Source organism: Jaculus jaculus, chromosome 8, assembly GCF_020740685.1.
Source record: "Jaculus jaculus isolate mJacJac1 chromosome 8, mJacJac1.mat.Y.cur, whole genome shotgun sequence".
Taxonomy (NCBI): Eukaryota; Metazoa; Chordata; class Mammalia; order Rodentia; family Dipodidae; genus Jaculus; species Jaculus jaculus.
In genome coordinates, this window is record NC_059109.1 from 11,125,916 (window position 1) to 11,149,924 (window position 24,009).

The 24,009-nt window shown below is 48.0% G+C and overlaps 2 protein-coding genes across 2 annotated transcripts in view; both read right to left on the reverse strand.

Moving 5' to 3' along the window:
• Prph2 (peripherin 2) lies at positions 1–20,990 on the reverse strand. Its single transcript, XM_004649499.2, has 3 exons — positions 19,926–20,990; positions 5,216–5,462; positions 1–213 (listed from the first exon to the last, which is right to left on the reverse strand). Exons 1-3 carry the CDS (start codon positions 20,504–20,506, stop codon positions 1–3), a joined length of 1,041 nt encoding a protein of 346 aa, XP_004649556.1. The 5' UTR covers positions 20,507–20,990.
• Tbcc (tubulin folding cofactor C) overlaps positions 5,335–24,009 on the reverse strand; it is a 34,287-nt gene continuing 15,612 nt past the window's right edge. The window contains exon 2 of the transcript XR_006638613.1: positions 5,335–5,462. The gene's annotated coding sequence lies outside the window, so the exon portion shown is untranslated. The remainder of the gene's footprint in view (positions 5,463–24,009) is intronic.

Here is a 24,009-nt window from a genome sequence, read left to right on the forward strand (position 1 = left end):
TCAGCCGGCCTCCGGGGCCGGGCCCGCATCGGCCGCTTCGGCCTCCACCTGGTTGCCCTTGCCCAGGTTTTTGAAACTCTCCAGAAAGGCCTTCCAGGTCTCGGACACGCTCTTCTCCAGAAGCCAGCCCTCGCTCTCACATTCGGGGTCCTCGGGGTTGGACACGCTTTCCAGCGCCGTGTGCAGGTAGCGCAGCCCTATGGTGATGGTCACCTGGGGAGGACAGAGGACACTCAGCACGGAGGTGGAGGAGGCCGTGGCTGGGAGTCGGGGAAACGGGGTACTGGTGGGAGAGCCCCTCTCTGTAGAGTCAAGGTTAGTAAAGGCCTGACCCACTCCACCTTGGCCTCTGTCCTCACAGTACTTGCTTCCCCCACCCTCACCTGAGCCCCAGGTTCTCCCTGTCCAGCCCCTCCCTTTCAAATTCCCCAAGTGTTCACCATGCACTGTTCTCTATCATCTTGGCCCTCTGTAGTCATCTCGTTCAGCTTCAACCTTTCGAGAGCTCCCTGACACCTCCCCTCCCCTTCCTCCTGCTCCCCCGACACACACATTCTAGACACACCAGTCCTGGGTTCCCCTTGGTGCCTTCCTCCGCCCAATGTGCATTGGCACATAGGAGTGTTCACAACTTTATGGGATGCAAGGAACATCACCTCCATTCTGTAAACTCTGTGATGTATAGTTCCTCCCCCCACTTTTTTTTTTTCGAGGTAAGGTCTCACTCTACCCCAGGCTGACCTGGAATTCACTATTGTAGTCTCAGGATGGCTTTGAACTCACGGTGATCCTCCTACCTCTGCCTCCCAAGTGCTGGGATTAAAGGTATGTGCCATCATGCCCAGCCATGTTTTTGTTTTTTTAAAACAAGGTCTTGGGCTGAAGAGATGGTTCAGTGGTTAAGGCAGTCCTCCTACCTCTGCCTCCCAAGTGCTGGGATTAAAGGCATGCACCACCATGCCCGGCTTCCTCTCTGTCTTTTAAAATTTATTTATTTATGTATATGTGTGAGTGTGTGTGTGTGTAGACCAGATTCTTGGGCCACTTTTTTCATCCAGCTTAGGAATTGAACACCTTTAAACACTGAGCCATCTCCCCAGCCCTTACGTGGTTCCTCTTTACTTCATTATTTGACTAGTGAGGCTGAGAGTCAGGCCTCATTTGGATTTATTCACTAGCATTCACTGTGGCAGCCTCTGGTGCCAAAATGCCAAGACAGGAGCCCTAGCTTCACACCTAAGCAGCCAGGAGACTGCAAAGCTATGGCTCCCATTTCCGGTTTGCAGACTTGTTAAGAGGACACAGAAACTGTCTCCCAGAAACACTCTGATGTCCCTGTAACATGTAGAGCACAGGATGCCTTTTGTGACAAGTAGAGCTATCCACTGTGGTTGGTTATTAGATTGGTAAGTACTACTTTAAAAAAAATTTACAAATAAATTAAAAACAACAACAGGGCTGGAGAGATGGCTTAGCTGTTAAGGTGCTTGCCTGCAAAGCCAAAGGACCCAGGTTCGATTTCCCAGGACCCATGTAAGCCAGATGCACAAGAGGATGCACACATCTTGAGTTTGCAGCATCTGGAGGCCCTGATGTGCCCATTCATTCTCTCTCTCTCTCTCAAATAAATAAAAATAAAATAAAAATATTTAAAAAACAACAACAAACAAAACTGGTGTGGTGGTGCACACCTTTAATCCCAGCACTCAGGAGGCAGGAGGATCGCCATGAATTTGAGGCCAGCCTGAGACTACATAGTGAATTCCAGGTCAGCCCGGGCTACAGTGAGACCCTACCTCGAAACACCAAAAATAAATAAATAATAAAAACTTTATTTACTTGCAAGGGGAGAGAGAGAGAGAGAATGTGTGCGCCAGGGCCTCTAGCCACTGCAAACGGACTCCAGACACATGCACTACTTTGTACATCTGGCTTTATGTGGGGTACTAGGGAATGAAACCTGGATGATTCGGCATGGCAGGCAAGCACAAGCTGAGACATGTCTCCAGTCCGTAAGTATTGCTTTTATTCCGTTAGCCACATATGTCTACCCAAGTTCCCTGCATGGCTTACTAAAATATTTCACATGAAAGAAACCACCTCTTCCAGGAAGTCTTCAAGGCCTGAGGGCATCCACTCTGATCCCCTCAGCTCTCCTGAAAGAGATCCATTGCAATGTGAACTCTACACTTAGTCATGGCCTTCCTGTGGTTCATAGGTTTCATGTCACCTCCTGACTGAATTGTGAAGTATAAGAGGTTAAGGCTAAGGTCAGAATCAGGTACCCTTGTGCCCAATGCTCAAGGAAAAGTTGGAGGTGTTCCAACTCCGTCCCCAGTGAGCAGGGACCAGTGGGCTAGTCTTCCACAGAGCTGAGCTGGCTGGTAAGAGTGAAATTCCACTGACATTTGGTGATTGTTTGTTCTAATTTATTTATTTGAGGGGGGAAGAGGCAGGTAGAGTGAGAATGGGCACACCAGGGCCTTCAGCTGCTCAAATGAACTTCCAGATGCATGTGCTACCTTGTGCCTCTGGCTTACATGAGTCCTGGGGAGTTGAACCTAGGTCCTTTGGCTTTTCAGGGAAGCACCTTAACTGCTAAGCCATCTCTTTAGCCCCTCCTTATTTTATTTATTTTTATTTTTTTAATGTATTTATTTGAGAGAAAGAGGAAGGGGCAGATAGAGAGAAAGAGAGAATGGGCACACCAGGGCCTTCAGCCACTGCAAATGAACTCCAGATGCATGTGCCCCCTTGTGCAGCTGGCTTATGTGGGACCTGGGGACTCGAACCGTGGTCCTTAGGCTTCGCAGGCAAACACCTTAACCACTAAGCCATCTCCCCAGCCTACAGCTCCTGACTTGAGGCAGTGTCTCGCTCTAGCCCAAGCTGACCTGCAGCTCACTCTGTAGCCCAAGCCTGCCTTGAACTCATTGTGATCCTCTCACCTCAGCCTCCCGTGTGCTAAGATTAAATGCGCCACCATGTCTGGCTTTCCCACTGTCTTTGGCTGTCCTTTTCAACAGTCCTCTTTTCATGGGTTTGGAGAGCTGTGACCTTCAAACCTTCTGGCCATAGGCTCTCTTCACTCCACTTCCTCATTCCCAAGACTTCCTTAAGGAACCATCACTGGTTAACCGCCATGAGAACAGTGCCTCTGCCTAGACACTAAAGGGAGCCTTCCCAGGTGACATGGTCACTCTGTCACAAGAGGTGGGCATGGGCAAGTACACCAGTGAATTTCCACGGCACTGCAGGAGAGACTCAAAGAAGCCAGGTGTGGTGGCGCACACCTTTAATCCCAGCAATCGGGAGGCAGAGGCAGGAGGATCGCCATGACTTCAAGGCCACCCTGAGACTCCATAGTGAATTCCAGATCACCTTGGGCTAGAGTAAAAACCCTACCTCAAAAAACAAAAACAAAAAATTAAAACCAGGGGGCAGAGAGATGGCTTAGCAGTTAAGATGCTTGCCTGCAAAGCCAAAGGACCCAGGTTTGATACCCCAGGACTCACATAAGCCAGATGCACAAGGGGACGCATATGTTGAGTTTGTTTGCAGGGAATGGAGGCCCTGGTGTGCCTATTCTCTGTGTCTCTCCCTCTTTCTCTGTCAAATAAATAAAAATAAAATATTTTTAAATAAATAATTAAAAAAAAAAAAAAACTAAAGTTGCTGGAGAGATGGCGCAGCAGTTAAGACACTTGCCTACAGAGCTTAATGACCTGGTTGGGTCCCCATGTGACACCAGATGCACAAAATGGCACGTGCGTCTAGAGTTCATTTTCTGTGGCTGGAGGCCCTGGCATGCCCATTCTGTCTGTCTGTCTCTCTCTCTCCTCTCTATCCCTCTCTGCTAGAAAATAAGTAAATAAAAATATTTTTAAAAAATTAAAACAAGGGAGCCAGGTGTGGTGGTGCATACCTTTAATCCCAGCACTCGGGAGGCAGAGGTAAGAGGATCTCTGTGAGTTCAAGACCACCCTGGGCTGGAAAGATGGCTCAGCAGTTAAAGGCATTTGTTTCTCAAAACCTGATGGCCTGGGTTTGATTCCCCAGTACTCACATAAAGCCAGACTTATAAAGTGGTACATACATCTGCAGTTTGTTTGCCCTAGCAGGAGGTCCTAGTGTGCCCAAATTCTCTCTCTGATGAAGAGTTTTTTTGGTTTTTGGGGGGGAGGCTTTTGAAGGTAGGCTCTCACCTAGCCCAGGCTGATCTGGAAGCTGATCTGGAATTCACTGTGCAGTCTCAGGGTGGCCTGGAACTCACAGAGGTCCTCTACCTTTGCCTCCTGCCTGAGTGCTGGGATTAAAGGTGTGTGTGAAACCATGCCTAGCTCAAATAAATAATTTTTTTTTAAGTTGAAAGGTCATTCTCAGCTAATTAGGGAGTTCAAGGTCAGTCTGGGATACAGGAGACTCAGTTTCAAATGAACTCATAAATAAATAAATACATACCTACATACAAGCTAGGCACAAGGGTGGATGCCTGTCATGCCAAAACTTGGGTGGTAGATGCAGGAGGATCCAGAGTTCAAGGCCATCCTCAGTTACATAGCTAATTCAAAGCCAGCCAAGATTACATGAGACATTGTATCAAAAGAACAGCCCCCTCCCCAAAACAAGAGTAATAGGAGGGCTGGAGAGATGGCTTAGTGGTTAAAGCACTTACCTGCAAAGCCTAAGGACCCAGGTTCAATTCCCCAGTTCCCACGTAAGCCAGATGCACCAAGCGGTGCATGTGTCTGGAGTTCATTTGTAGTGGCTGGAGGCCCTGGCGCATCTCTTGCATGTGCTCTCTGTATATATCTGTCTCTTTCTCTTTCTCTCTCTCAAATAAATAGCCCAGCGTGGTGGTGCACACCTTTAGTCCCAGCACTCAGGAGGCATAGGTAGTTCAAGGCCACCCTGAGACTACATAATGAATTGTAGGTCAGCCTGGCCTACAGCGAGACCCTACCTCAAAAAAAAAAAAAAAAAAAAAGTATAAAAAGAACAACCCTGCTTCCACCCCCCCCCCAAAAAAAAAATAATAGGAGGGCTGTGAATATAGGCCAGTAGTCCTTACCAATGCGGAAACAAATTAGCTCCACTGACGTTCAAGGCCAGTACTCTGAATCACAGCCAGGTTGAAAGGCCTGGAGCCCAGGAAGATGTGCTGTCTCCACCCCATTCCACCTGAGTGGGGTGGCCCTTCCTCCTCCCCGCCTACCTCAAAGAGCCAGATGAGGAGCGTGACGACCCCCATGGAGTTCATGAGGCTGCTGTAGTAGCTGAGCAAGGCAGCCCTGCAGCCCCTGAGCCACAGGTTGAGCTCCTCGCTCTGGTGGTCGTAGCTGTAGTGAGCCGAGTTGTTGGTGAGCTGGTACTGGATGCACGGCCGCGGCGAGTTGGGGTTGCAGCAGCTGAAGGGGACGCCGTCCACCAGGTAGCGCCCATCCACGTTGCTCTTGATGCGGCTGCGGGAGAAGCAGACAGAGCCTCGGTCAGGCTTGGCCCGGTCCTCCCCGCCCCCGCCAACATCCGCGTCAGTCCCCAAGAACTTCTCCAAACGATGCCAGGCTGACAGGAAGGACAGATGGCCCTGGCTGAGGTTCTCCCCAGCATTTACGACTACCAGAATCTAGCCCTTATTGGAGAGATGGCTCGCCCCTTGCTTGTAAAGCCTGATGGGGTTCAAATCCCCAGTACCCATGTCAAAGCCAGATGCACAAAGTGGCACGTGTGTCTGGAGTGTGCAGTGAAGGGAAGCCATTCTCTCTCTCTCAAATAAGTAAATAAATAAATAATCCCAACATTAGGGAGGCAGAGGTAGGATTGCTGTGAGTTTGAGACCAGCCTGATACTAACTACATAGTGAATTCCAAGCCAGCCTGGGCTAGAGCAAGACCCTACCTCAAAAAATCAAAAGAAAGAGAGGAAGGGAGGGAAAGAGAAAGGAAGAAAGGGAGGTAGGAAGGAAGGGAAAAGAAGTTGGCTGTCAACCTGCTGTCTAACTCACACTCCCCACTCATGGGTCACTCATGACCAAGTCCCCTTGCAACCAAACATTTCCAGAAGATGTGCTCTGGCCCAAGGCCTGTGTGGAGGTGGGGCGTGAAGCCCCGGGCCGGCACAGACTCGGTCTTTGTAAGCTTTGTGAGCGGTAGGAGGAGCTCCTTACCTGCCCGGACTCAGATCTCCATGCTGACAAGCCAAGCTCCTGGCAATTTTACATTTCTACACCACAGAGCTGAGCTTGGTGGCGCATGCCTTTAATCCCAGCACTCGGGAGGCACAGGTAGGAGGATCGCCAAGAGTTTGAGGCCATCCTGAGACTACATAGTGAATTCCAGGACAGCCTGGGCCACAGTGAAATCCTACCTCGGAAAACAAAAAATAAAATTCTACACTCATGTGAGGTTTTTCTTTTGGTTTTGGAGTTTTTCTAGATAGGATCTCCCAGGCTGACCTGTAACTCACACTGTATCCTAGGCTAGCCTTGAACTCACAGCTACCTCTGCCTTCCAAGTGCTGGGATTAAAGGTGTATGCCATGATGTCCTGTAAATTCGCTGGGGCTACAGAGTTCTAGGTCATCCTGGGCTAGGAGACCCTACATCAAAAAAAAAAAAAAGAAAGAAAGGTCAAAAGGCATGGTGGTGACACACGCCTTTAACCCCAGCACTCGGGAGGCAGAGATTAAGAGGATCGCCTTGAGTTCCAGGTCAGCCTGAGCTAGAGTGAAACCCTACCTTGAAAAACAAAAACAAAACAAAAAATCCCTGGGTCACAAGAAGTGGGCCAAGCTGACTCCTGAGGAGGAACAGATTTTTAACAAAAAATGATCAAAGAAGGTTCAAAAGAGATATGATGAAAGGAAAAAGAATGCCAAAATCAGCCCTCCGCTGGAGGAACAGTTTCTGCATGGCAAGTTTGTGGCCCGCCCCGCGTTGAGACCTGGCCAGGGTGGCCGGGCAGATGCCTATGTGCTGGAGGACAAGGAGCTGGAGTTCTAGCTGAGGAGCATCAACGCCCGGAACGGCAAATTAAACCATCCTTAGTCCAGGTAATAAAGGTGTTTATTGTTTAAAAAGAAGAAAAATGTGTCTTTTAAAGGCCCGTATATCTTTAATCCCTGCAGCACTTGGGAGGCTGAGGTAGGAGGATCATTGTGAGTTTGAGGCCAAACAAACAAAAGCAAAAAAAAAAAAAAGATGTCGGGCTGGAGAGATGGCTTAGCAGTTAAGCGCTTGCCTGTGAAGCCTAAGGACCCCGGTTCGAGGCTCAGTTCCCCAGGTCCCACGTTAGCCAGATGCACAAGGGGGCGCACACGTCTGGAGTTCGTTTGCAGTGGCTGGAAGCCCTGGCGTGCCCATTCTCTCTCTCTCTCCTCCATCTGTCTTTCTCCCTGTGTCTGTCACTCTCAAATAAATAAATAAATAATGAACAAAAAAATATTAAAAAAAAAAAAAAAAGATGTCCATTGCGGGGCATACGCCTTTGATCCCAGCACTCGGGAGGCAGAGGTAGGAGGATCCTGTGAGTTCAAGGTCACCTTGAGACTCCATAGTGAATTCCAGGTCAGCCTAGGCTAGAGTGAGACCCTACCTTGAAAAAAAAAAAAAAAAAAGATGTTGGTATTTAACTTCTATGATTTTGTTTGTTTGTTCTATGATTTTGTTTGTTTGTTTGGGGGGGGCGGGTTTGGTTTTTCAAGGTAGGGTCTCACTCTGGTCCAGGCTGACCTGAAATTAACTCTGTAGTCTCAGGGTGGCCTTGAACTCATGACGATCCTCCTAACTCTGCCTCCCGCTGAGTGCTGGGATTAAAGGCATGTGCCACCATGCCCGGCTTTGGTTGGTTTTTTTTTTGAGGTAGTCTCGCACTCTAATCCAGGCTGATATGGAATTCACTATGGAGTCTCAGGATGGCCTCGAACTCACAGTGATCCTCCTACCTCTACCTCCCAAATGCTGGGATTAAAGACATGCACCACCATGCCCAGCTGAGTTTTTTTTTTTTTTTTAGCTTTAATATTTTTATTTATTTATTTGCAAGCAGAAAGAGATAATGGGTGCACGAGGATCCTCTTGCCACTGCAAACAAACAAAAAAAGCCAGATACATCTGGCTTTACATGGTTACTGGGGAATTGAACTCAGGCTGTCAGGCTTTGCAAGCAAGCACCTTAACTGTTCAGCCATCTCTCCAGCCCACAGGCTTTTGTTTTATTCTACTTTTGTTTATTCAAGGAAGGGTCTTCCTCTAGCCCAGGCTGACTAGGAATTCACTATGTAGTCTCAGGGTGGCTTCAAATTCAAGGCGATCCTCCTACCTCTGCCTCCCGAGTGCTGGGATTCAAGGCTTGCGCCACCACACCCAGACTACGCAGGCTTTTATTAGCAGGCTTTACATATCAGCATCAAGAAATAACTCACTTTGGTTTTAAGGCACATAGGGAGCAAAGGAATTATGATTCAAGGTAAATTCAAGCTATCAACCTGTCTTGTTATGTTTTTATTTTTCATTTTATTTTTATTTATTTATTTGGTTTTTCAAGGTAGGGTCACACTCTAAGAGCTCAGGCTGACCTGGAATTCACTGTGTAGTCTCAGGGTGCCCTCAAACTCATGGTGATCCTCCTAACTCTGCCTCCCTCCCAAGTGCTGGGATTAAAGGCATGCACCACCATGCCTGGCTTTGTTATGCTTTTTTAAAAAATTTTTTTGTTCATTTTTATTTATTTATTTGAGAGTGACAGAGAGAGAAAGAGGCAGATAGATGGAGAGAGAGAGAATGGGCGCGCCAGGGCTTCCAGCCACTGCAAATGAACTCCAGATGCGTGCACCCCCTTGTGCATCTGGCTAACGTGGGTCCTATAGAATCAAGCCTCGAACCAGAGTCCTTAGGCTTCACAGGCAAGCACTTAACTGCTAAGCCATCTCTCCAGCCCTTTGTTTTGCTTTTTATTTTGACCTTTTCTTCAAGGTAGGGTCTCACTATAGCCCAGGCTGACCTGGAACTCACTCTGTAGTCCCAGGCTGGCCTCAAACTCACAATAGTTCTCCTACCTCTGCTTCCCAAGTGCTGGCATTAAAGGTGTGTGTCACATGCCCAGTTGTTAATATTTTCTTCCTTAGAACTATATGGGCACCCAAGAAGCATCCTTGGCATCCCGACCATTAGCATAAGCTAATGAGAACAACAACTTCTGGAAGTCCAGCCAAGGGTAGACTTGCGTGTGTGTCCTTTTCCTTGTGTTGTGGCTTTTGGGGTCCTTCAACTGGTTGTTCCCTTCATGTGAATCTCCCACATCATTTGTTGTTTTCATGAGCTACATGACATGCCTATTTGGTGGGTGACCCATGGCGTTTCTATGATGTTCTATCCAGTTCTGTACTGATCGGTACTTGGACTTTTTTTTTTTTTTTTAACCATTCTCCTATTACTTCAAACATAGATGTGGATTCTTGTACAGGTGGAAATGTATCTATGGGCTGGAGAGATTACTCAGCAGTTAAGGCACTTGCCTACAAAAGCCCAAGGATCCAGGTTCAATTCCCCAGTACTCACATAAAGTCAGGTACACAAGGATGGTGTGCATGTGTCTAGAGTTTGTTTGCAGTGGCTAGAGGCCCTAGTGCACCCATTCTCTATCTGCCTCTCTTTCTCAAATAAATAAATAAAATTTTTTAAAGAAAAGAAATAGGACTGCTGGGCAAGGTGGCGCATGCCTTTAATCCCAACACTCGGGAGGCAGAGGTAGGAGGATTGCCATGAGTTCGAGGCCACCCTGATACTACATAGTGAATTTCAGGTCAGCCTGGACTAGAGTGAGACCATACCTTGATATAAAAAAAAAAAAAAATAGGACTGGAGATATGGCTTAGCAGTTAAAACACTTGCCTGTAAAGCCAAAGGACTCAGGTTCGATTCCCCAGGACCCACATAAGCAAAATGCATAAACTGGCTCATGCTTCTGCAATTTGTTTGCAATGGCTGGAGGCCCTGGCATGTCCATTCTGTCTCTCCTCTCTCTGCCTCTGTCTCTCTCTCTCTCTCTCTCTTTCTCTCTCTCAAATAAATAAATAGGGCTGGGTGTGGTTGCACACGTCTTTAATCCCAGCACTTGGGAGGAAGAGGGAGGAGGATTTTGGTGAGTTCGAGGCCCCCCGAGACTACATAGTGAATTCCAGGTCAGCCTGGGCTAGAGTGAAACCCTACCTGGAACAAAAACAAAAATAAATAAATAAATACTATTTTAAAATAAACAAATAAAAGAAAAGAAATATATGTAGATAGTAAATTTCTAGAACAGACACCCACCCTGTCTGTGGGTGACCTTGTCCCGTCCCTGCCATCTTTCTCCCTTAGGATGCCACATCCCATCGAGGCATGAGGAGGAGGCCGCCCTTGCCAGCCGTGCCCACGCCTCACCTTGCACCTCCCACACCCCCTTGAGGGCCCAGAGGCCCTGGGAGCACGCAGGAGAATTTCATCTCTGAGATCCCTCCAAGCCTTCTTGACTAAAATGCTATTGCTGTTTTTTTTGGTTTTTTTTTTTTCTTTTTTTCACTTGACCCTAGAAGCCTCCCTTCCAGCACAGTACTCTCTGGAGCCTTTCCCAGAGCAGGTGTGGGATGTGGCAGAGCAAACTTTTGGGTATGACCTTTCTGGAACTGTGTGAGCGGCCACGACCCTATCACCTCTCACGTAACAAGACACGCAAGACACACATTCCACCATGTCTGGCATTCCCTAGGCTATCCGGAAATGTTGGCTGCTCTTCCCTTAGAACTCTCCAGAGAGGACCCTAAAAACCACAGGTCTTTTGTCCCTGAGGAAGTGAGTTTCTGAGCAGGACAGAGCTTCACCTGAAGCAAGACAGGAAGCCAAAGACCAACCCACAACAGTTGCTACCTCACTTCCCTGTTGCGTCAGAATTTACTCGAGGTGGCGCACGCCTTTAATCCCAGCACTCAGGAGGCAGAGGTAGGAGGATCTCCATGAGTTCGAGGCCACCCTGAGACTACATAGTGAATTCCAGGTCAGCCTGGACTACAGTGAGACCCTACCTTGTGGAAAAAAAAAAAATCATAATTAGCCCCCCTGCCCCAAGACACCATTGCCTAGCCACCATCACCCAACCTTAGACCACCCCCCATGTGTTCCTAAACTGAGGTACAGTGCACCCCTGTCTCATACACTTTACACATAATATGTGTGTCGGAAGTGAGGGGCAGATCTAGGAATGAAAGTAGCAGAGGATCCGCGGTGCCATCCTCTCTCTCCACCTCCCCCCCACCCCCACCCCCCATCTCTAACCCCAGCGGACAAGACCTGCTCCCCAGGACACAGGCATGTTTCCCTTAGACTGGGGATCCTCCTTCCTACGCCTTCCCCCCACCACTTAGGTAATTTATGTCTTACGTGCTCAAGAAATCTTCAAATAAGTGATAAGCAGAGAAAGAAAGAGAGAAAGAGAAGGGATAGAGAAAGAAGGAAGGGAGAAAGAAAGAAAGAGAGAAAGAGAGAGAGAGAGAGAGAGAGGGAGGGAGGGAGGGAGGGAGGAAGGAAGGAAGGAAGGAAGGAAGGAAGGAAGGAAGGAAGGAAGAAAGGAAGGAAGGAAGATGAAAGGGAGAGAGAGAGGGAGGGAGGAAGGGAAGGAAGGAAGAAAGAAAAAAGAAAAGAAGGAAGGAAAGAAAAAGAGTCAGACATCATGGTGGCACACGCCTTAAATACCAGCATTTAGGAGGGTCACTGTGAGTTTGAGGCCAGTCTGGGAGTACAGAGTACCAGGTCAGCCTGGGCTAGAATGAGGCTCTACCTCAGAAGAAAGAAGAAAAAAAGAGAGAGAGAGAGAGAGAAAAGAAAGAGGAGGGGGGAGAAAGAGGCAGGGAGACAGAGCTTTGCTGTAGGCGGACTTGGCATTGACTCTGCACCACATGCTGGTCGGTTTCTTACGTCCTAACCTTTCAAATGCGGCTCACAGACAGCTTTCATCCCAGCAGCATAGAGGCAGAGGTAGAAGGATCATTGTGAGTTCGAGGCCAGCCTGAGACTACCTAGTGAGTTCCAGATCAGCCTGGGTTGGAGTGAGATCCCACCTTGAAAAAAAGAAAAGGAAATTCAAATGGGCAGGTGACGTCCAGAGGTCAAAAGAGTGGCCGCGTTCCCCAGCAGTCCCTTTCCACCCACGCCCGTGTGTCTCTCCCACATGATTCATTGACTCGCCCACTAAATTATATTTGTCTCTCCGGAAAAACTTGGACATGACTAGACCATGGGGGAGTGGCCTAAAACACAGGTGTTGTGTTTTTTTTTTTCCAGGGAGGGTCTCACTCTAGCCCAGGGTGACCTGGCACTCATTCTGTAGTCCCAGGCTGGCCTCGAACTCACAGTGATCCTCCTACCTCTGCCTTCCTGTTGGCATTAAAGAGTGTGTATATGTGTGTGTGTGTGGCCACAGATCGTATTTGTTTTGTTTGTTGGTTTATTTTTTGAGGTACGTTTCACTCTAGCTCAGGCTGACCTGGAATTCACTATGTAGTCTCAGGGTAGCCTCGAACTCATGGTGATCCTCCTACCTCTGCCACCCCAGTTTGGGGATTAAAGGCGTGCACCAACACACCTGGCTCCACGGGTCATATCTTAATCAAGGCCTTTCAGTGACCCCAAGCAGAACAACTCTGTAGCCCATGGAATACTGATATAAATAACCAGCTCACAGCTTAAGTTGCTCTGGGCTGCCTGGCTTTGTCTTAAGAGGTGAGTGAGGCCTTAATCTGTGGCTGGAAGGAGGGCAGACCCTTAGTAAACAAGATGGGGGGGAGGGAACAGGGATATGAAAGCATGAGAAGCTCCGCCTCCACTGAGCTTGGCGCCCTCTCAAGGACCCCTAGGGTGATGGAAGAGGCACACCCCTAAAATAAAATAAAGAAAGCACTGGTTGAGGACAGATTTTTTTTTTTTTGGTGTTTTGAGGTAGAGTCTCAGGCTAGCCCAAGCTGACCTGGAATTCACCATGTAGTCTCAGGCTGGCCTCAAACTCACAGTGATTCTCCTACCTCTGCCTCCCGAGTGCTGGGACTAAAGGCGTGCACCCCCACGCCTGGCCCCAAATTATCTTCTTGATAACCTACGCTGAGGACCAGGCTCTGAAGGAAGCCTCTCTGTGGGCACCCTGTATAAGCACAATGACAGTCCTATTTACTATTCCAGGGGAGTCCACTGAGCCTGAGGGGGTTCTGATTTGGGGGGTTCACATCCCACTTATCTGAGGTGCCAACTCAAAAGCACTGGCATCCAGTTGCCATCCACAGATGGTTTTCCAACCTCATCTCTGAGGCCTTCCTCTCAGTGCATCTGTGGGGAATGCCATGGACAGAACAAAACAGAAGGCCAAGAGAGGAGCTTGGGGTGGTGGCGCACGCCTTTAATCCTAGCACTAGGGAGGCAGAGGCAGGAGGATCACCATGAGTTTGAGGCCACCCTGAGACTACATAGTTGAATTCGGGTCAGCCTGGGCTAGAGAGAGATCCTACCTAAAAAAAGGGGGTGGGCTGGAGAGATTGTTTCATGGTTAAGGCACTTGCCTGCAAAGCCAAAGGAGTCAGATTCAACAACCAAGGACCCACATAAAGCCAGATGCACAAGGTGGCACGTGCATCTGTAGTTCATTTGCAGTGGCTAGAGGCCCTGGTGTGTTCATTCTCTCTCTATGACTCTCTTCTCTCTCTCTTCTATCAAATACATAAATAAAATAACAAAATAATAATAGATAGATAAAATAATAAAATAAATGAAAAATATCTGAAGGGAGCCAGGCGCAATAGCACACACCTTTAATTCCAGCAGAGGTAGGAGGATGGCTGTGAGTCTGAGGCCACCCTGAGACTCCATAGTGAATTCCAGGTCAGCCTGGGCTAGAGTGAGACCCTACCTCAAAAAACAAAACAAAACAACAAACAAATCTGAAGGGGAAAAAATTCCTCCCAAAATGTTTTTTTTTTGGGGGGGGGGTTCAAGGTAGGGTCCCACCTGGCTCTGTTGTTTATTTTCAAAGAGGATGGTCCCTGAGGAACAACAGCTTATCCTCTGACTGCCACACGCGTACAAATGCATGCACACCCTCAAACGTGTACCTAGACACTCAAGCACATGCACGCACATACACGAAAAAATAAATAAGAAAGAAGGGGTGCCCTTTACCCCCACCAAAGCTCCCTGGATAACTTAGGTTTCTGTCAGCCGGTGAGCATTCATTCATTCACTTGTGCCCCTGAGAAATCTCCACAGCCAGTTCTTTCCTGCGTGTTTCCTGAGGCCACGCTGGAGAACCCCAGACACAGGAACCCAGTGTCCCCTGTCAGGAGCCAGACTGGAGATACTGGGCAGTGCCAGGCTCACTGCTCCAACCTCGCCCTGGCAGGCATTTGCCCAGAATGCACAGAGCTGCTCCAGATCTAAAACCACAGGCCACTCCCACGAGCCTAGGTCAGCCTTGTGCTTTAGACTTGATTTCCTCTGAGAAGCCCCCCACTCCTGGGATCACCTCCCCCAAGTCTCCCAGCCCACGAGGACATGAAACTCATCCCAGCCCTTTTACTGTTGATGCCAAATTTGATGGGAAAAGAAAAGAATTCCTTTTCTAAAGTTCCTGGTAGCCAAGTGTGGTGACCCACGCCTTTAATCCCAGCACTCAGGAGGCAGAGGAAGGAGGATTGCCATACATTCAAGGCCAGCCTGGGCTACATAGTGAGTTCCAGGTCAGCCTGGGCTAAAGCGAGACACTCACTCAGAAAACAAACAGAAAACCCAGAGCTGTAGAGATGGCTTAGTGGTTAAGGCGCTTGCCTGCAAAGCCTAAGGACCCATGTTCCATCTCTCTCCAGATCCCAAGTAAGCCAGAGGTGAGGCAAGCTCAAGGTGGCACATAGCCACTAGGTGGCGCAAGGGTCTGGAGTCCAATTTCAGTGGCTGAGGCCCTGGAGCACCAATTCTCTCTCTCTCTCTCTCTCTCCTTCTCAAATAAAAATATAAATAAAAGCTGGGTGTGGTGGCACACACCTTTAATCCCAGCACTCAGGAGGCAGAGGTAGGAGGATCGCCGTGAGTTCAAGGCCACCCTGGGACTACTACATACTGAATTCCAGGTCAGCCTGAGCTAGAGTGAGACCCTACTTCAAAAAACAAAACGAAAAACTAAAATAAATAAATAAGCAAAAACAATCCTGTTCGATAATAACAAGGCCCCCCTTTTAGAGCCTCTTTGCCATTAGAATCCTAACCCCTGGTGGGGAAGGAGGCTGTGGAGAGGGTAAAGCACTTGTCATGCAAACTTGAGGACCTGAATCCAGATCCCCAGTATCCATATACGAGCTGGGCGTAGGGGCTGGAGAGATGGCTTAGTGGTTAAGTGCTTGCCTGTGAAACCTAAAGGCCCAGGTTTGATTCCCTAGTACCCATGTAAAGTAGCACATACATCTGGAGTTCCTTTACAAGGTCTCACTCTAGCCCAGGCTGACCTGGAATTCACTATGGAGTCTCAGGGTGGCCTCGGACTCACGGTGATCCTCCTACCTCTGCCTCCTAAGTGCTGAGATCACAGGTGTGCGCCACCATGCCCAGCCTTCTCTCTCTCTCTTTGTTAATAAATAAATATAATATTTTTGGGGAAAAAAAGGTGGTGATCTCCTGAGGTGAACCCCAAAGCCAATGCCTGGCTGCTGAATGCACACCGCAAACACAGACATGAGCCAAAAGAAATGGCTTCTAGCCAGGCATGATGGCACACGCCTTTAATCCCAGCACTTGGGAGGCAGAAGTAGGAGGATCACCATGAGTTCGAGGCCACCCTGAGACTCCATAGTGAATTCTAGGTCAGCCTGGGCTAGAGCAAGACCCTACTTCCAAAAAACAAAAAGAAAAAAAAAAAAAATGAAAGAAATGGCTTCTACCCTGAGGATACCCTGAGAAAATCCAAGAAAAAGACTCCTTCCCCACTTCTCTGCTTTTACACCTTTCAGGCAGGGGAGGGTTTGGAAACGCTGTTCACAAGTATGTAAATCCTCCTACATGAAACAGTGAAGATGAGAGACAGAAATGATTTCTTTTGTGTCGTTTTGTTTTTTGAAGTAGGGTCTCACTCCAGCCCAGGCTGACCTGGAATTCACTATGGAGTCTCAGGGTGGTCTTGAACTCCCGGTGATCCTCCTTCCTCTGCCTCCCCTTCCCCAGTAGAGTACTGAGATTCCACATCCAGCCCCAGTTAAGTCTTAAGACCTTATGCAAAGTGATGTCCAGATCTAGTCAATACGCACTAAGAGAACAGAGGCTGAGAGACGCCCACTCCAGAGTTACTTATAGCAATAGTTAATAGGACCAACCCCCTACCAGGCAAAGGTAGGAGGGTCGCTGTGAGTACTAGGCCATCCTGAAATAACAGTGAATTCCAGGTCAGCTTGGGCTAGAGTGAGACCCGATCTTGGAAAAAAAAAAAAGACCAATCCCCAACATCTGGGTGTATTCAGTGGAATACTATGCAGCTGTTACACAGGATCATAATGAATATTATGCAAATGATGTATAACCAGTTTACACCTGATGGCATTTATTCCGTAGTTACGTAAACGAGAGTGAAATGTGGAAAAGTTAAGGCCATCTATCAGTGTTGGGTACGGATCCGGCTAAAACGTCCTATTTTCCCCCCTCTTAATAGTGATACCGTATGTTTGTGTGTGCGATGGAGAAACGCTCCTCCAGGTAATGGAATTAGGATCAGTTTACCCCAACAAGTCAATGCTTTGATTGAACTAAATGGAATTTGGGAGCAGAGTGACCTGGGTCATTTGTCCACTCTTAAACAGAAATAAATTTCTGTATCTCTCAAAATCAAAACAAAACAGATGTCCGTGAGCTGAGGTGTCCTTCACAGGGACACCAGTGGCCTAGCATGTGCAAAGAACAGAAGGAGAAGGGTAGAAAGGAAGAGGGAGGGAAGGAAAGCAGAGGGCCAAGGGGTAACTTTGAATATGGTTCAGTGGAAAGACACTTGCCTACCATGCCCAAACCCCCAAGTTTGATTCCCAGCACTGGAGGTGGAGGGAGAGAGTTTGCATTCAGTAACTATTTAAACAAGAGAAAAATCTGGCAGAGGAGATGGGTCAGTATTAAAGGTATTTGCTTGCAAAGCCTGCTGGCCCAGATTTAATTATCTAGTACCGACATAAAACCAGATGCAAAGTGGTGCATGCATCTCAAGTTCATTTGCAGCAGCAAGAGGTCCTGGTGTGCCCATACCCTTTCCCTCCCTCCCTCTCTCTCTCTTTCTCTCTCTCTCCCTCTGTCTCTCTCTCTCACAAATAAATAAATAAAAATTCTTTTAAAAAATAAAAATAGGGCTGGAGGAATGGCTTAGCAGTCAAGGCGTTTTTCTGCAAATCCAAAGGACCCAGGTTCAATTCCCCAGGACCCACATAAGCCAGATGCACAAGGTGGAACATGCATCTGGAGTTCCGTTTGCAGTGGCTGGAGGACCTGGCATGCCCATTCTCTTAGTCTGTCTGCCTGTCCCTCTCTCTCTCTCTCTCTGACTCTCTCAAATAAATAAATTAATTAATTAAAAAAGAGAGAATCCAATCTCCACCCACATTTAAAAAATAAATAAAATAAAAAATAAAAATAAGCTGGGCATGGTGGCACATGATTTTAACCCCAGCACTCAGGAGACAGAGGTAGGAGGATCACCATGAGTTTGAGGCCACTCAGGCTACATAGTGAATTCTAGGTCAGTCTGGGCTAAAGTGAGACCTTACTTAGAAAAACCAATAATAATGTAATAAAAAGATAAGAAATATATAATTTTAAAAGAGAAAAAAAAAATCCACACACAAAAGCTGTTTTCTACGATTGGCCTCTCACGCCCCTCAGGAATTCGGCTTGCGCCCCTGGCCTCACACCCTCTGGGGTGACTTAAGCACATCATGCCACCTTGCACCGTCCCCGAAGACCTGTCTATCTGGGAAGGGCTGAGCTCTCACAATCCTCTCCTGGCTGAGGATTTGTAGCTGTAATCTCCATCCCCAGAGAAAATAGAATCCCAAGTGGTGACCTTCACTCTAACTTCCCTCCACCTGAGGGCAGCTGAACTCAACGATGCTGGCACGCGATCCACGTCCAGCGTCCCGGAATTCTCTAGACGTTCCCAGAGGAAAATCCACTGCGCTGGAATGTAACGTAGCGCCCGCCGGGGCAGCGCGGGGCGCGGGGGACGCGGAGAAGCAGCGGAGGAGCTGCTGGCTCAGGCGTGGTGCTTGCTCTCTCCCTGGCCCAGCATCTGGCCGGCGACCTCTAACATCATTTTCATTTCCTAATTTTCACTCATTTATTTGAGAAAGAGAGGGAGAGAGAGAGACAGAGAGGGAGAGAATACCGGTGCACCAGGGCCTCCAAGCCGGAGGAACTCCAGACACATGAGCCACCTTGTGCATCTGGCTTATGTGGGTCCTGAGGAGTTGAACCTGGGTCCCTCGGCTTTGCAGGCAAGTGCCTTAACCGTTAAGCCATCTCTCCCGCCCACATTTTCTAATTTTTAAAAACATCTTATTTAGAAACTGGGAGTGGTGGCACACACCTTTAATCCCAACACTCGGGAGGCAGAGGTAGGAGGATCGCCATGAGTGTTTGAGTCTACCCTGAGAATACAGGGTGAATTCCAGGTCACCCTGGGCTAGATGAGACCCTACCTCAAAAACCAAAGTCCTTTAAAAAATTAATTTATTTTTATTTGAGAGAGGGGGACTGGGTGCTTCAGGGCCTCTAGCCACTGCCAACAAACTCCAGATACATGTGCCACCTTGTGTATCTAGTTTACATGGGTACTGGGGAATTAAATCTTAGGCTTATCTTAGCCAAAAAGCCATTTTCCAGCCCCATTTTCATTTTCTTAACAATGTCTCCCCACAGCCCACCATGATTGAGAAGTAAACACTAGCCAGGCTTGGTGGACCCCCCCACACACACCCACGTAACATCAGCACTCAGGAGGTAGATGCGGGGCAAGCGAAAGGCCATTTAGCAAAGAGCTACTAGAAGAAACAAAAGTAAATGCCAGCAGGCATTTAATGAGCACCGCTGAATGCCAGATTCGGGCACAATAGGGATGTGGGCTCCAAGATCACCGGTTCTAGTATCTTCATGTGGAAGATGGGTGACCAGAGGCCCACAGGGGCGAGTGACCTATGCAAGGACACAAGCCAGCTGACCACTGAGCCAAAAGCACAGCCTAGAGCTGGTTGTCCCTGTCACGGTCCGTTTTCACAGGAGGATGCTGTGAACTGAATTCCACCATATGGGACAGACTCTTTGAGGGGGCGGCGTGAGGGGGGAGCTTGAAAAACCAGGAAACAAAGAAACGGAAGCTTCTGGAACTGAACAAGACAATCACCAAGTTAGGTCTTAGCAGTAGATGTGAGCTCTGTGGTATGAAGCAGTCGGATATGAAGTTGAATGATGTAAAGTTGTCATTTTTGGGCTGGAGAGATGGCTCAGCAGTTAAGGGCACTTGATTGCAAAGCCTTATGGCCTAGATTTGATTCTGCAGTACACACATAAAGCCAGATGCACAAACTGGTGCGTGCATGTGGAGGTTGTTTGTAGTAGCAGGAGGTCCTGGTGGGCCCATAATGCTGTCTCTCTCAGGAAGGGAGGGAGGGAGGGAGGGAAGAAAGTGGTGCAGGCCTTTAATCCCAGCACTTGGGAGGCAGGAGGATAAAAAGAAGAAAGAAAGACAGAGAGAAAGAAAGCAAGAAAGGTTAATTGCCATGCTCATGCTAGGACACTGGCATTTCCACTCACACAGTAGTAACTTGTACACCCAGCAGAGAGGGAAAGGCCCGGATGGGGTGGGGAAGTCAGCGGCCCGGGCCTGGGGGTTACTCACTCTTTGACTTCCTTGGAGGAGAAGTCCAGGTAGCGGTTACTGATCCACTGAATCTCGAACCAGTCCCGGAAGCCGTTGTTGCCGCAGCACTTGAACTCGATCTGTAACATGTCGATGGTCTTCTTCATGAAGCACCTGCCTGGGGTGTCGGTGTCCCGGTAATACTTCATGCCGTTCTTGAGGCCCGAAGCCAGGGTGCTCTCCAGGGAGCCCCTCAGTAGGAAGCAGCAGAGAGCCACGAGGAAGAGGAGGATGTTGAAGAGGACACAGACAGCTAGGTACGGCTTCAGCCAAGGCTTCCACTTGGCATACTTGGCAGGATCCAGGGCATCATAGCAGATCTTGCCAGCCAGAGAGTTGAAGACGCAGGACAGTACCCCCATGGCTATCAAGGAGTTGGGCACAAAATGGCTCTCTGCATTATTCATCACTTCGCTCCTCTTCCGGAGTTCAATCTTCAGGAATAGCCCCATGCTCAGGATAATGATGCCGGCCAAGACAGACAGCCAGTTCATGAGCCAGAGCCCCTGGGCCAACTTGACCCTTTTCTTTTGGTCAAACTTGACTTTCAGCAGCGCCATTCTGGCCGATCCGTCCAGGCAGCCCTTCCTGCAGCTTCACTTCCCACTCCTAACCTGAGTGAATTTGGGTGGGTGGGGGGGTGGACCACTCAGGGTCTTGGGAAGGGCATCGATGGCCCAAGCTGCAGGGAGCTGCCTTGGGGGTTGCCCATGTCCAGACCCCCTCCCCCCAGCCTGGGATCTCCGTTGACTCAGTAGCGGTAAGCGGGAGCCAGTCTGGGCCGTCCTGTCTGCAGTGCCCTTCCCAGCCAAGGAGGGGACGGCTTGAACGCTGTGGATTAAAAGCAGGGCCCAGGAGGCGGGTGCTAATCTCTTTAACCAGGTTCATCCCATTAGATAAAGCTGGGCCAGTCCCATGGCCAGAAGGAGCCTCCGTGTGGGTGCCTGCTGGATCAGGCTGAGCCTCAGAATCCACAGACAAAGGTGTGAGGCTGGCCGGGATGAGCTGGACCTAGAGGTCCAAAATCTTCAAAATTTAAAACTTTCCAAAAAAGAAAAAAACAAAGTCCAACATGGTAGCACACGCCTTTAGTACCAGCACTTGAGAGGCAGAGGATTGCCAAGAATTCTAGCTCACCCTGAGAATAGTGAATTCCAGGTCAGCCTGAGCTGGAGTGAGACCCTACCTCAGGAAAAAAAAAAAAAAAAGGAAATGTTACACTGTGGGCAGAGAAAATGGCCGGGATAAAAGGTGCTTTCAAAGTCTTTTAGCCTGGGTTTAATTTCCAAACTACCCACATAAGCCAGACACAAAAAAAATGGCACAAGAGGTCCTTGCACACACACACACACACACACACACACACACACACGTAAATAAATAAGTTTTTAAAATAAATGACATATTGCTGAAGATGCCACATGCTTGGGCTGCAAGGTCACTGAGAAATCCTGCTGGAGCTGAGCTGAAAACCTCTTCCCTGTAGACCAGCTGACAGGAAGCTGGAAAAAAGCTATGCTGCATGCAGCTCCATGGGAGAGAGAGAAGTCACCAGTGGAGATAAACAACAGTGGATGCTGACATGGGGGAAACCAACTGCTCTCTGGACTTGGAGGACCGCTCCACAGGAGGGAATACATGCCTGACACTGAAAACCTGTGACAGGGGAAATCATGAGCCCTAGGGGTGTAATGCTTCCTGGCATCTGGCAATATACATACATTGCATATACATATACTAAATACATATATTATGCTCACCAAACTGCCCAGTAAGCAGTTCTCTTAATGTTCATACACATATATTAATGCTATTCTCACTTTTGATTAGAGAACCTTCTCTTTTCAGATGGCAGTGACCTTGGGATGACTCAGAAGGGATCATGGTGCTGAGAAGAAGTGACAGAGGAGTGCTCAGCACTGCAATATCTCTATCACACCTTCCAAGGCTAAGGGTCCATTGCGGAAGAGGTGGTGGAAAGAACATAAGAGCCAAAGGAAGGGTAGAACCCCTTACAACGTGCTCCTCTAGACACAACATGGCCTGGATATCCATGACCTCACAGTGCCTGACACTACCTACACAAGACCATCATGATAGGTGGAAAAGATGATGACATCAAAATAAAAGAGACTGATTGAGAGAGGGAGGGGACATGATGGAGAGTGGATTTGTGAAGGGTAAAAGGATGTGGGGGCGGGAATTATCATGGTTTATTGTCTGCAATTATGGAAGTTGTCAATAAATTTTAAAAAAGGAAATGAGGGGCTGGAGAAATGGCTTAGCAGTTAAAGCGCTTGCCTGCAAAGCCAAAGGACCTTGGTTTGATTCTCCAGGACCCACATAAGCCAGATGCACAAGGTGGCACATGCATCTGGAATTCGTTTGCAGTGACATAAAATGGCCTGGATATCCATGACCTCACAGTGCCTGACACTACCTACAGAAGACCATCATAATAGGAAGAAAAGATCATGACATCAAAATAAAAGAGATTGATTGAGAGGGGGAGGGGATATGATGGAGAGTGGAGTTTCAAAGGGGAAAGTGGAGGGAGGGAGAGCATTACCATGGAATATTGTTTACAGTCATGGAAGTTGTCAATAAAAATTTTAAAGAGAGAAAAAAATCAACATTGGGGGCTGGAGAGATGGCTTAGTGGTTAAGACACATGCCTGCGAAGCCTAATGACCCAGGTTTGATTCTCCAGGTCCCACGTAAGCCAGATGCACAAGGGGGCACATGCGTCCGGAGTTGGTTTGCAGTGGCTAGAGTCCCTGGCCTGCCCATTCTCTCTCTCTCTCTCTCTCTCTCTCTCTCTCTCACACACACACACACACTTTCTTTCTCTTCCTCTAATAAATAAATAAATAAAAATTATTTTTAAAAATCAACATTAGGGTTTCACTTGCCTAGTTTAAGGTCCAGGGTTCTATCCCCACCACCACAAAATAAACATGCAAATAAATAATCAAGCTGGGTGTGTGGCACATGCCATTAAATTAATCCTAGCACTCAGGAGGCAGAGGTAGGAAAATCGCCATGAGTTCGAGGCCACCCTGAGACTACATAGTGAATTCCAGGTCGGCCTGGGCTAGAGCTACCATGCCTGGCTATATATAATTTTTGTTTTGTTTTGGTTTGGTTTTTTGAGGTAGGGTTTCACTCTAGTCTAGGCTGACCTGGTTGGAATTCACTCTGTATTCTCAGAGTGGCCTTGAACTCACGGCGATCCTCCTACCTCTGCCTCCCGAGTGCTGGGATTAAAGGCGGCTGTCACCACACCGGGCTAATAAATAAATAAATAAATAAATAAATAAATAAATAAATATATATATATATATATATATTTATTTATTTATTTATTTATTAATGGCATACAAGTATAAAGGGTTTCGCCAGACACTTTTTCTCCTGGCCTGGATGTGTGTACTCATTGAGGTGGGACAGCACCAAGCCTTTGTTGAGTCTGTGGGTGACCCCTGGTGGTCAAAAAGAGAATGGCTTCAGTGGATAGAATGGAGTGGGGAATCTTCGGTCAAACCAGGATCCCTGAGGATGTCAAACTCACAAGAAATGCAAAAGTGAAAGAACAAACACATGAGAAATTTTCCTGGCCAAAAATAATGGAATAGTATGGTGATAAATGATTTAAAAAAAAAGTGGATCCGGGTGTGGTGGCACACGCCTTTAATCCCAGCACTCAGGAAGCAGAGGTAAGAGGATAACCCTGAGTTCGAGGCTACCCTGAGGCTACCTAGTTAATTCCAGGACTCTACCTCGAAGAACAAAACAAAACCAAAATTAAAAATAGTGGACTTCAAAGAAAATCATGATGAATCATTGGAGGAGAATGAAGTGCTCCAGAGACTAGAGAGATGGTTCAGTGGTTAAGGCACTTGCCTACAATGTTAATAACCTGGGTTCGATTCCTCAGTACCCACGTAAAGCCAGATGTACAAGATGGAACATGCAACTGAAGTTCATTTACAGTGGCAGAAGTCCCTGGTGTGCCCATTCTCTCTCTCTCTCTCTTTCTCTCTCTTTCTCTTTCTCTCTCCCT